Source organism: Ovis canadensis, chromosome 8 (genome assembly GCF_042477335.2).
Source record: "Ovis canadensis isolate MfBH-ARS-UI-01 breed Bighorn chromosome 8, ARS-UI_OviCan_v2, whole genome shotgun sequence".
Classification (NCBI taxonomy): Eukaryota; Metazoa; Chordata; class Mammalia; order Artiodactyla; family Bovidae; genus Ovis; species Ovis canadensis.
Window position 1 is genome coordinate 12,142,945 of NC_091252.1, and position 13,542 is coordinate 12,156,486.

Consider the following 13,542-nt stretch of genomic DNA (forward strand, 5'->3'; position numbering starts at 1 on the left):
CGCAGCATCGGTGACTCTGAAGCAGGGGCTCCTTGGAACCACCCTGGGAGACAGCTGGCCTAAATCTTCTGAAAAGGGGGGCCTTGAGTTGGAGGTCATACTCAGTTTGCAGGCACTAGGCCTTATCACTTAATAAATTTCATGGAATAAGGAGAAAGAGCCCATGAATCAAAAGGAGGCAATAAAAAGTTCCCCATCAACGTGGACTTTTCAGGATCAAATTAATCTCCATGGTCCTCCTTCCTTAAGAGTTAGTAAAACTCAAACGTCATAACTTAAAAGATGCAATGATTGCTGCTTCAATGGAAACCCAATAAAAAACAATAATACTGAAACTGAAAGGCCCTTTTAAAATGTGATTTTGTATCAGACTGAATATAAAGATAACTGGCTATTATTTTACCTTGGGTTACTGTTTTATCTTGATCACAATCATTAAAATATCATCAGCTTTATCTAACAGGATACAAAACTGACAATGTATAAAAAAAGAGGTTGTGAAAATGAAATAGAAACATTTGTCTTAGAAAGTATGTATCTTAGAAAATACTCTGCATTTTCCTGCAATTAACTTAAACATATATTCAAAGGCAGAGAAATTTTACCGCTTATCAACTGCTCACAGACTTGTCTTGCGACTGCTCGCATCATGTTCTGGGAAGCAATGTCTCCCTAGTGAAGTAAAGCAGCAAGTCGGTCAGCATATTATTCTCATAGTTCCAGAGTTCAACGTTTAACACACAAAGCAAACTTGTAAGTCAAATTTTAAGAAATACGTACTCTATCGCCTTTCTCTCCTTTCAATCCTGATGGACCCTGAAATACAGGAATTTCAGATATTACAAACTGACAAACACGGTCTCAAATGACTTATGAATGGACATGAGGAAAGACAGCAAGGTCTATTTTCTAACAAATTAGCAAAATCACACATCATGTTCACACTGAAGTTACTCGCATTTCGCTTGTCTGTAAGAAGGAATCTAATCTGTCTCCCTGTCTCTCTCTCTCCCTCTCTCAGAAGCACGTGTCCTCCAAAATAGTGCTGAGATGTGAATTTTATGATCACGTTTAGAAGTTATGTATTGCGTCTTCATTTTATCATGCCCATTCGAAATAGAGATCGGGAACTGAAATACATGTCACATTGCCCTTGCTAACATTCTACCCTTTTATCATGTCAGTATGGCTGGGGAGCTCAACTGGCGATTGTAGGTTAATCTTGGTTCAGTTCTAGTAAGAACCCAGAAGACCTTGTAATAGTAAGACCGTCCATCAGTTCCCTAACTAAACTGCGTCTCTAACTTCTTCTAGTGATTTTGTGCATTGAATATGAAAGGGCTATATGCCTCACTTATTAAAGGACTTAATCCAAATGGTGGTCCCACATCCAAGCACAACTACAGAATTTGTTCTTGTTGTTCAGTCGCTAAGCTGTGTCCAAGTCTCTGTGACCCTGTGGACTGCAAACACCAGGCTTCCCTGTCCTTCAGTATCTCCCGGAGGTTGCTCAAATTCATGTCCATTGAGTCAGTGATGCCATCCAACCATCTCATCCTCTGCTACCCCCTTTCCTATTCTGTCAGGCCTCTCACTGGCCATGAGAACATCTTGGAAAAAGTCTTCCTTCTAATGCAAGAAGTTTTTGTCTTTCTGTATATCTCCAGGCTACCCCCGGAATGGAATACCCACACCACTGAAAAATCTAATGTTCAGATAACATCCCAAACTGCATCTTACCGTCTCCAAGACTTTTGCCTCAACTCCTCAACATCCATCCAACTGGTCTTCCTTTCTCCCACTTTTGCCCCTTTCGAGTCTGTTCTCCAGAGAGAAGCCAGAGTGTTACTTTTAGGAGGAAAATCGGCCCAAGTCATCCTTGGCTCCAAGGGCTTCTTATCACACTTAGAATAAGTGTGGTCTGGGTAGACCACATGATGGCCTCTGCCCAGCTGCCTGACCTCGCCTCTCCTCACTTCCTTCGCTTCAGGTGCTCGGATGTCTCTGCTGTTCCATCCACATGCCACACTCACCCTCCCTCAGCCTTTGTTCATCTTTCCCCACACCTGGAATAATGTTCCCACAGATGCTCCAGCCTCGCTGCACCTGCTTGGACAGGCTCGCTGACTGCTGCATCTGAAACAGCCCATTCACACCACCATAATGAGCCCCTAAAACCTTACTCTGTGTCTCTTTATTTCATATCACTCATCATCACCAGAAACTATATTATGTATTTACATTTTTGGTTTATATCTCCCACTAGGATCTCCATGAGGGCAAGGACTTCACCCTGTTTATGGTTTTATCCAGACCCTAGAATGCCAGCTAGCACAGTTAGGCACCAAACCGAAGGGTGCTGAGTAAATGAATAAAAATATTCCATCAGCAGTTCTTGGAAACATCCACTATACAACATCAGGTTTTATATGTTAACAGGAAGGCAACTCTGCATACAAGCACTAATGACAAGCTAACGGTGACTGAGCTAAGTTCCCTGCTAAGACCTTTATACATGCAACTGCTAGTTTTGGTTTTAGAAACCAAATGTAAATAGAAGAGAGAAGAAAAGGAGGGGCAATTTACCACTTTAGCCTCTTGATGAAAGTGAAAGTGGAGAGCGAAAAAGGCCTAAAGCTCAACATTCAGAAAACGAAGATCATGGCATCCGGTCCCATCACTTCATGGGAAATAGATGGGGAAACAGTAGAAACAGTGTCAGACTTTATTTTTCTGGGCTCCAAAATCACTGCAGATGGTGATTACAGCCATGAAATTAAAAGATGCTTACTCTTTGGAAGAAAAGTTATGACCAACCTAGATAGCATATTCAAAAGCAGAGACATTACTTTGCCAACTAAGGTCCATCTAGTCAAGGCTATGGTTTTTCCTGTGGTCATGTATGGATGTGAGAGTTGGACTGTGAAGAGAGCTGAGTGCCAAAGAATTGATGCTTTTGAACTGTGGTGTTGGAGAAGACTCTTGAGAGTCCCTTGGACTGCAAGGAGATCCAACCAGTCCATTCTGAAGGAGATCAGCCCTGGGATTTCCTTGGAAGGAATGATGCTAAAGCTGAACCTCCAGTACTTTGGCCACCTCATGCGAAGAGTTCTCATTGGAAAAGACTGATGCTGGGAGGGATTGGGGGCAGGAGGAGAAGGGGACGACCGAGGATGAGATGGCTGGATGGCATCACGGACTCGACGGACCTGAGTCTGAGTGAACTCCGGGAGTTGGTGATGGACAGGGAGGCCTGGCGTGCTGTGATTCATGGGGTTGCAAAGAATCGGGACACGACTGAGCGACTGAACTGAACTGAACTGAAAGGAGGAAAATGGAGTGGATAACGTCCAGATAAATGTCACCAAATTGTAGTTATAAGAAAAACTGGAGCTTGACTCTCCCTTTACCAAAAGTACTGGACTCTCATGGAAACATTATTTAGCTTGGAGCCTTTTGTAAATTTCAGGGACTCTTTTTTGCATTAACTGCTACTCTGTTCCCATTTGTTGTTTTGTTTTGTTTTTAATTTACTGCCTCTCTGAGACTGGTCTAGTATATATGATTTAGAACTCATCTTTATTGCCAGTATCTTGGGATCTCATTTCAAGTAAAGAAAGTAGAAATTTCTTTCAGGTTTCTAGCTGCAGCCATCAATTACATCAGTGATATTCGTATGCTAGACTCTATTTTTGTCATCATAAAAAGAAACAGAATTCTGAATGGGTTGAAAAGTTCCGTGTACTTTTAACCGATCTTGTGAAGTTTCTGCCATGATTCATTAACGAAAAGAGAGTAATATGGTCATGTGCTAGAGTATACACAGTGTATGAGGCCTATCAGGAGGCCTTTCATCTTTATGCTGCTTGCTTAATTTTATGTAAACGTAGAAAGCATGCCATGTCACATAAAGATCTACCCTAAATTAGTTTGACATTAAACTTTTTTTATTTTAACTTGGATTTATACTTTTTTTTTTTTAACTTGGACAATACTTAAGAGTAAAGTTCCATTCAGAGAACAGCTCTGATAGGTGTGTTATTACTAATTTCAGACTTCATGATCTTCGAAATAAATTTTTATATTTCAGAATTCTACTCAGAAAAAAACTGCTTAAAATAAATTTATTCTTCATAGACATAAATAGGGAAGAGCTTGTAAGGAAGAATATGGAACCCAAAAGTCATTACAAATATGTGCTCAGTCGCTCAGTCATGCCTGACTCTTTGTGATCCCATGGACTGTAGCCCACCAGGCTCCTCTGTCCATGGAATGTTCCAGGCAAGAAAGCTGGAGGGGATTACCATTTCCTACTCTAGGGGATCTTCCTGACCCAGGGATCAAAATCCTGTCTCTTGCATTGACAGGCAGACTCTTTACCACTAGCGCCACCTGGGAAGCATTCAGTTTTGGAGTTACAAATTTGAAAATGGAAGATATGCATTATACCAGCTCAACTATTATTTTAACCAAAACATCTGATAAAAAGAAAGTTAAACTGGATATGAGTTGGAGCAGGGCAGTGTAAAAAAGTAAGACAATGGATTAGATAAATCCTTTTCATTCTGGGGCTAAGGCTCTAGCATCCTCCACAGAAGGAGAGCGAGTGGCATGGCCACAGAACGCTCACAAAGGGTTAACGTGCAGAGCATCCACAGGGGCGCCGTGGACCATCATGTGTTTTTCTGTCTTAAGCTGCATACCGCTCCTAAATAAAAAGAATGATTCTGCTGACCCAGCTCTGAGTGTTTATACAGTGCAGAAATATGTGTCTTGGCTCATAATCCCATTCTCCTTTTAAAGAAACCCTATGACCACAATTTTCATCCCAGAATGTTATAACTTGGAGAGAAAATTTTAGAACTAGTACCAAGTTAAATCCATGGGTTTAGCATAGTTTCAACAAATGCTTCAAACGTATTACAGCAGAGATAACATAAATATGCCACAGTTTTGCAGTCTCTTCATCACTCACAGTGGAATGACTAGGCATGCAAGCCATCCACTTACTGGTCGGCCGTGATCTCCGGGCTTTCCCGGTTTCCCACTTGGTCCTGTGACTCCTGGAGAGCCTGGACTTCCCTGCAACACACAGGCAGAGAAAACAAAAGGTTACCATGAAAGAGGAGTCTCATGTAAAGTAAACTAACATAGCATGGCGGGTTTTGAAAGCTTTCAGCATATTAAGGAAGAATAAAATTAAATTTAAGATAACATGGAGGAAAAAAATACCAAAAGTTCCTATTCAGTCTTTATGGAGTGTATAGTTGAAAAATACACTTGAGACCATTTGAAAAATATATACATATACTGTTTTTAATCAGTTTCACCATTTACAGACTGAGATCCTAGTAAATTGGCTACTAAATGAATTTACAGAAAGCAATTTCTTTTCGTTTATTTCTGTTATCAAAATAGAAAACACATCAAAAGACAGGAGTGAAAACTTTGTTTGGGGAAGAAATTGAGAAGGTATCTGAGCACCATGTGGTGGAGCTCCCCTTATCTCCAGGAAGTTGTAGCTCAGCCTAGAAACTCACTTTTTCTTTGGTGCATTTGAATAAAGCGTACTTCTCTTCTATCATATCAGCACCCTCAACCCCATCAAAACCATAAGAATTTCTCCCTTTTAGCACATCTTCAAGAAACTTTAGCCATAGTTTAGTCTGTGGGGTGGCAAAGAGTCATACACGACTGAGCGACTTTCACACATATTTTAGTAAAATGTTTGTAATATTGTTGCTGCTGCTAAGTCACTTCAATTGTGTCCGACTCTGTGCGACCCCATAGATGGCAGCCCACCAGGCTCCCCCGTCCCTGGGATTCTCCAGGCAAGAACACTGGAGTGGGTTGCCATTGCCTTCTTCAATGCATGAAAGTGGAGAGTGAAAGTGAAGTTGCTCAGTCATGTCCGACTCTTAGCGACCCCATGGACTGCAGCCTACCAGGCTCCTCCGTCCATGGGATAATATTGCTAGACAATACATTATCTTCTAAAGCTAAAATTTCCTTAAAATGGAATCATCAGATTTCTGTAAAACACTCTTCTATTCATCAATCATATAAATGTTAATCTCTGTAGTAAATACTTTAAGCAAAAGTTTACTATACATTTTCAACTCTACTTGAGAACATATATATTAAACATAAATCATTCATATCCAGCCAGAAGCCATGAAGAGCATCCATTACCTCCAACAATGTAATTGCAATCTCACCTGGATGCAAGTATACAGATACTTCTTTCAGAGTCACTGGCTTCAGTATTTTTCCCAAAGATCTTAATTAGAAAACCTATTCAGTAAGAATTACATCCTCTGAATGACTTAAAGCTGTTCAGTAATTAATATCCTTAAAATTCAAATAACTTAAAGCTACAGCCTCTTATAATTCTAAAAGAGGAAATGACCAGCAGGATCATAAAACCCACCACTTAATGTACACTACACATGGAAGGAACTAGGGCACTAACAAGTTAGGGATATTTTTCTGTTTTTCAAGTATAACTTGATTAAACAGAAAGACTCTCTATTTTAACACATCTGTTTTCTCTAGCCGATTTTGATTTAGGAGAATAAAAACAAGCAGGTCCCTCAACAGTGTGGTCCACAGCACAAATGGAACATGCCTCAAAGGTCAGGTTACTGAATGTTTTCCTAGCAAGTGGGAGTAGGGGGTCAGGACAGGGAGATGAGTGTCACGCATTCCATTCTTACCGGTGGTCCAGGCGGACCCCTGGGTCCCATTGCTCCATCTTTTCCAGTAAAGCCCTATTGTAAAAATGAAATTAAGTGTGGATTAGTGAAATAATGACCAAGCAAAATGGAAAGAAACTAAACAGGATGATAAAAGTGACAGGTGAGGGATTTAACCCAACTGTAGGTAACTTTTCAATACAAAGACAAATATGCAAAAAAAAATGCTTTCCATTTAAGTTATGCCTTTTACTGAATAATTCAGTTCTAAACTCAGTCATTTATAGGGCTACAAATAAAATCATTTTAAGAATCAAACTAGTCTTCTCCAAAGAAGGCAGTTTCCTATTATGAAGACACTAACTTTCCTTTTATAAGAGTATAAAGAAATCTACAGGAAGACTAGCCCTTTCTACTGAAAAGTCAACGTCCACGAACTGGCCTGGGAAGGATCAAAATAGGATGAAGGGAATGTTGCTGAAGAAACCAGGTGACGTCAGAGAAGATGCAGGAGAGGCCAACCACCTGGTTAGAAAACTCCCTTCCTTGCTTCCAGACAGCCAGGACAGGACCACTGTTGCTTCACTCCTGGGTGATTTCTCTCCTCCCCTCCAAGAAAGAGGCAAAACCACCTTAACTCCACCACTCAGAAAGAAAGGAAATCCTCAGTCCTCACTTAATTGTTTAGTGGTCCATCTCTCCTCATCTCACATACAGGCTAGACCCATACCAGATCGGGTTGAGAGGAGAGATCTACCCGGGAGTAGTGGGCATCTCTGTGCAGCCTGCACAGTGCCAGACGACCTCTGCCTGGAATGAGTCACTCGCTGCCCGCTTAGTATTCATCCCAAGTGCAGACCTCTGAAATCCAGCCGAGGATTTCTGAGTCAGGCAGTTTTTTATGGTTGCTGCATTCCTCTGTCAAAGGAAAATTTTGCCTCCTTTGAGAATAAGTGATAATTTTATGCATATTCTTGGATCCTAGCAAAAAGTCAAGAACATTTGGATCACTGCCTCCATTAAGTATCCACAATGCCATTGATTTTACAAAAGAGGAAGTTTAAATTATTTCTTTAAAATTGCATTAGAAAGAGTCTGTCCCTTCAAAAAAATTCAGAAACTTATAGAGATAAACATTTCAGACTGTTTTCTGGAAGATCTAGGCCTGCTTAACAAAAAACAGACTCTAAGTTCATCTGATGTAACATCAACACCACTCCTGGGAGCCACTTAAGAAGCAAAAATGCTCTGAGTATGGTTTGGACAGTTGAATGTCATCTAAATGTCCTCCAACCACTGTAGAAAACACTCTTTTGCTTTCATTTTTTAAGGTAAGTATCATGTCTATGAATAATCCTCCTTCAGTCATCCTAAGAATTTCCTGATCAACCATTTTCTCTTTTTTCCTTGCTTTACTGAGCTATAATTGGCAAAATCATATATATTTATGGTGTACACGTGACGTTTTGATACATGTAGACACTGTGTATTGATTACCACAATCAAAGTAACACATCTATCACCTCACAGAGCTATCATTTTTTATGTGGTGAGACTATTTACACTCTATTAGCAAATTTCAAGTACACAATATAGTATTAACTATAGTCATCATAATGTATATTAAATCTCCAGAACTTCTCTGGCATAACTGAAACTCTGTATCCTTTGCCTAATATCTCCCCATTTCTCCCTTTTTCAGCCCCTGGCAGCCACCTGCTTCCAGGAGTTCAGCTTTTTTGAAATTTCATACATAAGTGAGATCATGCAGTATTTCTCTTTCTGTGCTTTGCTTATTTCAGGTGGTATGTCCTCCAGGTTCAAGGTTTATCCATGTTTTGGGAAATGATAGCATGTCCCTCTTCTTTTAAGACAGAATAATATTCTATTATATATATTAAACATATATTCATATACAAAAATATCACATCTTCTTTATCCACTCATTCATGAGCGGATAGTTAGGTCTAACCAGCCATTTTCTCTTAGAAGTAACATATACCTAAATTGGGATGAGGCGGATTCTATTCTGGTGACCTCAGAAGGGCTACCACTGAGCCATCTGCAGAACTTTGTGCTGCAAATTTTATTTTTTTTGCTTTCCATTTTCAAAGCTGCAGCAGTTATTGCTGCTTCCCTCCATAGGAGGGTGGCCAAAAGGACCTGTGGTCGCTTTCACAGATGCACGTGTACGACTTGCCTGAACATGTACTTGTCTTGCTACTTTCTAACATCGCCAAAACTGTGGCTCATTTGAAAATCAATCTGTGCTGAAGGCAACCCAAACCTCTTGCTTCTACCAACTGCATCTTGGTAGGACATCTTCCTTCATCACCATGGTCTTGGGCGTGCTCTCCTGAGCTTTTATTCTCTTCTCTCCTACCACAGGGTTCAAGTTTCTTCATTCCTTCCTTCCTCTCTCTGTCTCCCTTTCTTTCTCTTTTGGCTGAGATGCCTGCACCCAAAGTCTAACTTTCCAAAACCGTTTATGTTCCATCAGCTGTGACTCCTACTCTCAGCATTAGTGACAGGAAACAGTTGTAGGTACAAGGCTTTGATGGAAAAAAGATGAATAATTTCCTGAAAACTTTCCTCCCTCTCAACATGAGGGTCCTGGGTTGCCTCACCACAAAGCTGGATTCACAGATTAAAATGTGAGAGTGAAAAACACAGTCCTTCCCATCCCTTCACTTTTCAGGGAAGCAGTGATGGTGGGGACGGCTGCCTGACCACCAGCTCAGGAGGAGCATGTTGGTGGGGTGGGCACTGACCACCCAGCAAGTCTGCATGGAACCCATGCAGAAGCTCGTGCCAACCCAACACGGCCTCTGCAGTAGCGGTGGCAAGTGAGGCAGCCCATCATTACTTCTGTTGTTGTTTTTTTTTAATTGGAATATATTTGATCTATAATGTTGTATTTAATTTCTGTTATACAGCAAGGTGACTCAGTTATACATATATATTCTTTTTCATATTCTTTCTTATCATGGTTTATCATAGGACACTGAACTATATTCAATATCCGTTATTACTTCCTGACTGTGATATTTTTGGTTTTGTTGACTAATTGCATATACCGACTGGTCACCCTTGCAATATCATTGTGGTCCTTTATTATAAGACAAGGATTCAAATAAAACTAGAGTGCCAGTCTCAAAAGAGTCAGAAAATATGTATAAGTACCAGCGGGTCCCAGGCTCCCAGAGAACAGTTTTCTCTTTGACCTCATTTTCTCAGAAATTCAAAAGTAGGCATTGGAACAAATAAATTTCATTGGCAAATCATCCAACATTTGGTATTATCTGGGCAAAACTTTGCTCCATCTGATTGACCCAACTCTTCTGCCCCATGGTGTCTTGGAGGTGTTAAGGTTAACAAATCAATGCGTAAGTGACAACTATTATAGCCTTGGCCCTCTCAGAGCCTGCTGCTAGTCTGTTTTGACTTGATTAGTCAGAATATAGACAACACTCAGACTGCTGTCTAAACCAGAAGGTGCTGAAGTCATTAGTGCCTTGGTTCTGAGCAGCTCTAAAACCTTCTATTAAAGCATCTGTGGTCTCCTATGAAACCAAATGTTTCTGTAACATTAAACAGAGCACAGAACTCACTGTGCTTCTCACCTACTTGTCCTAGAAAAAACTGGGTTTCCTGCACTGATTTCCTCATTACTCAACAACAGACCTGAGATCTGCCATAAATAAGCAAAATTCCTACTAAGTTCCAGTTGCTATCCATCACAGAGGCCTGCAGATGGTATCTGAGTTCTAAAGGCATAGAAAAGATGTCCCTGACCACATGCAAAGTGCCACGGGAATCAAGACTATTTTTAGTTACATAAAACATGCCTCATAAAAATTTTTTAATTTTCAGATGTGATTCAGTTTTCTAGGATTCTTGAATCTCTTTCCAATGAACCAAAAGTTGTTGGTTTTCAGAGCATGCTGAATTTTTTAAAATTTCCAAAATTCTAACGACTCATTTAAAGTCCCCCCATTTTGTTTCATAGACCTTGAGATTGCCCTGGTGTCAGTTGGTCCACTGATACTAGCTTTTCTGCCTCCTATGAGATATGTGAACTCTATTTCCAGCCACACCAACTGAACTTTGGGATGGGGGGCGGTTCATTAATAGGCAATAATCATGTCCAACGTCATTAGAAGCCACACAAGAAAACTTACTCTGTCTCCTGGAGGGCCCATTGGTCCTGGTGGGCCAGGTAATCCTGGAGTTCCCTACACGAAAGGAAACAAGCAAGAAAACACTGTAATGAACTTCTTGTGTGAGGAAAGGAATTCGTGTCCTTCTCCAAAACGTTTGGAAGAAAAGTCAGGGGACTCTGAGAAGGAACAGAAACTCAGTACTGAGCACAGAGTGAGCCTGAGAGCGAGACGCTAGCTCAGTCAACAAGCCCAGACCTGACTGCACAGCCCCAGTCTGAAGCCTCAGACCAGGCGACGGAATGGAAAACGGCCAGGCTTCTGCTCTGCGGCTTAACCTTGGTTCACCTTCTGAGGCACTACAAGGGCAACTTTGCAAAGAACACTTGACGAGTCAAGAAAAGGCAAGGTGAAGAACAACTCACAGTCCGGCCTGGAAGTCCTGGCTCTCCAGCATCGCCCTTCATTCCCTGGCGACCCTGAAGCAAGCAGTGGGAAAACAGGTCTCAGCATTTTACAGAAATTCAGTGAAAAGGGAAGACATGAGTCATTCCTGAAATCTCTATCACTTCATAAATCCAAGGAAGCATATTTGTGAAGGGAGATGAATAAATTATTTTGGGGACTGATGCTCACTTTTTAAACTACAAATGCTGTTATAATTTCCATTTATCGTGTTACGGGATCATTTTATATAATCATGGGATAATATGCCTTTTTTAAAAGAACCCAAGTTGAAGGGGAAACTATTTTTATTATTTAACATATTTAATTTGGTGCTAACTGTAATGGAGAGCCAATGAAATGTAACATAATTTTGTTCTGTATAACATGCTAGAAGACACTTGTTAATAGGCAAATCTGAATTAAAGCTGATAATTTAATAGTAGTAATAAGAAAATAAATAGAAATAAAACTCTCCAAACTCCCCTGTGGATGTACGAAGCTAAAAGTAGATGCATTCAATCCTGTTCCTTTTTCACAGCTGCACTGAGAGGTACACAGGGTCTTAGTTCCCTGACCAGAGATTGAACCTGTGCCCCCTGCAGTGAAGCTCTCAGTCTTAACCACTAGACCCCCAGGGAAGTCCTGCATTCAATCCTTTTGAGTGAAAAGAAAAATCCAGTTCCTTCAAATGTTTCATCTCTAGCTATATCTGATATAGATTATTTTTTCTCTAAATGCCAAAAAAGACCTTTCTTTAAAGGGAGTTTAGACTTAAATTTAAAACTATGTAATTATCTGGATTCTTATTCATATGCTGTATTTGTTTTATCTTAAAGTATAGAAAAAAGTAGTTAAATGAAACACCAGCCTTAAACGGTAAGACACTTCTCCTAAGTTCAGATTGGCATTTGGAATAAAACAAATTTTTATTGAAGTAATGACCTAGATAAATAAGTCATAAATATCAGACAGAACCTTAGGGCCTGCCACAGACTCAAAGCCATTTCAAAGCTTTCAGGATATTAAAGGATATTTGCATTACTTATTAAAATAATTTTTAAAGGTCAAAGAAGTAGCAACCATTTTTCCTACATAGTTACGTATTATTACATATGCTATTTACATATCTGAAATTACAGTCACAGGAAGTCATCTCAATGACTAAACTTGCTGAGTTTTCTGAAAAAACACTTGAATTTGGCAAAATAGAGTAGAAAATGTTCCAGTTAAATTCAGCATTAATCCACCATCCTCATTTCATACAGAAAGCCTTTGTGCTTACTTGTTCACCGGGAATAGACAGGCCATTGGGTCCCTGAGGGCCTGGAGGACCCTGGGGCCCAGGAGGACCTGTATCTCCACGAGGACCGGGGGGACCCTACATACAGAACAGAGAAACAAGCACAGAGTCATAGACTACCCTTCCAGGGCTGTTTTCACAGCTCTAAGATACCAATTAGAATCTGCAAACGTTTTAGAAATCGCCCCATCTATTGGGTTGACCAGAAAACCCAAACGAAGCTTTTGGCCAACCCAATATAAAAGTATTTGTTAATGTCATCCCTTTCTTCCTTTGACTACTCACTAAAAGAACGGGAAAGTACAATAAATTCACAAGAGCACTTAAATTTCCCAACCTATTTTCACATGGGAACAGGTTTCTTAAAAAGCAAAATACATCAAATATATTCATATATCTATAGTCCTAGATTCACTCAGAGATCAAACCTTGAGATTCACTAGATTTGATTTCTTTTAAGCTGGTGCTGATGCCTCTTAGACTTGGGCTGATTTCTGGGACTAACATATGTCTACATCAGGCAAGGAAAGAACAGATATGTTCACTCTATGCAGGAGCTTCTTTGCAGGGTGTCCAGGTAGAAAAGGACAAACCTGGAGTTAGACAGACCTGGGTCAGCACCCCAGCCTCATTTTCCTGAGTTAGCTTAATGACGGTATGACAAAAACTACACATCACCTTCATAATACATCCCCCCAAGATGCTGGAGTTGTCTTACAGAGACAGTTTTGAACCGGTAGAAGAGGCCAGTGACCCCCAGCGAAGGCAGATGTCGCGGGCTCGGCTCTTTCTCTGAGAGAGAGGAACCCTCCCCAGCTCCCTCTAGTGGGACTCTGCTCCTTGGAGGGGGTCTTCCAGCTGATGGCCAGGACGCCCCCTCTGCTCCCCCATATGAGAGCAGAGCCCTTAGGTGCTTCTAGAGGTCTCCCATGGGCAATTC

At 40.7% G+C, this 13,542-nt stretch overlaps 1 protein-coding gene across 5 annotated transcripts in view; it reads right to left on the minus strand.

Annotated features, from left to right (window-relative positions):
- COL12A1 (collagen type XII alpha 1 chain) overlaps positions 1-13,542 on the minus strand; it is a 122,030-nt gene that overhangs the window by 5,866 nt on the left and 102,622 nt on the right. For all 5 annotated transcript variants that reach the window (XM_069598943.1, XM_069598941.1, XM_069598940.1 and 2 more), the window contains 7 exons: positions 12,585-12,680; positions 11,281-11,334; positions 10,877-10,930; positions 6,717-6,770; positions 5,011-5,082; positions 781-816; positions 606-672 (listed from right to left, as the gene is read on the minus strand). In XM_069598943.1, the coding sequence (XP_069455044.1) occupies positions 606-672; positions 781-816; positions 5,011-5,082; positions 6,717-6,770; positions 10,877-10,930; positions 11,281-11,334; positions 12,585-12,680 (433 nt within the window). The remainder of the gene's footprint in view (positions 1-605; positions 673-780; positions 817-5,010; positions 5,083-6,716; positions 6,771-10,876; positions 10,931-11,280; positions 11,335-12,584; positions 12,681-13,542) is intronic.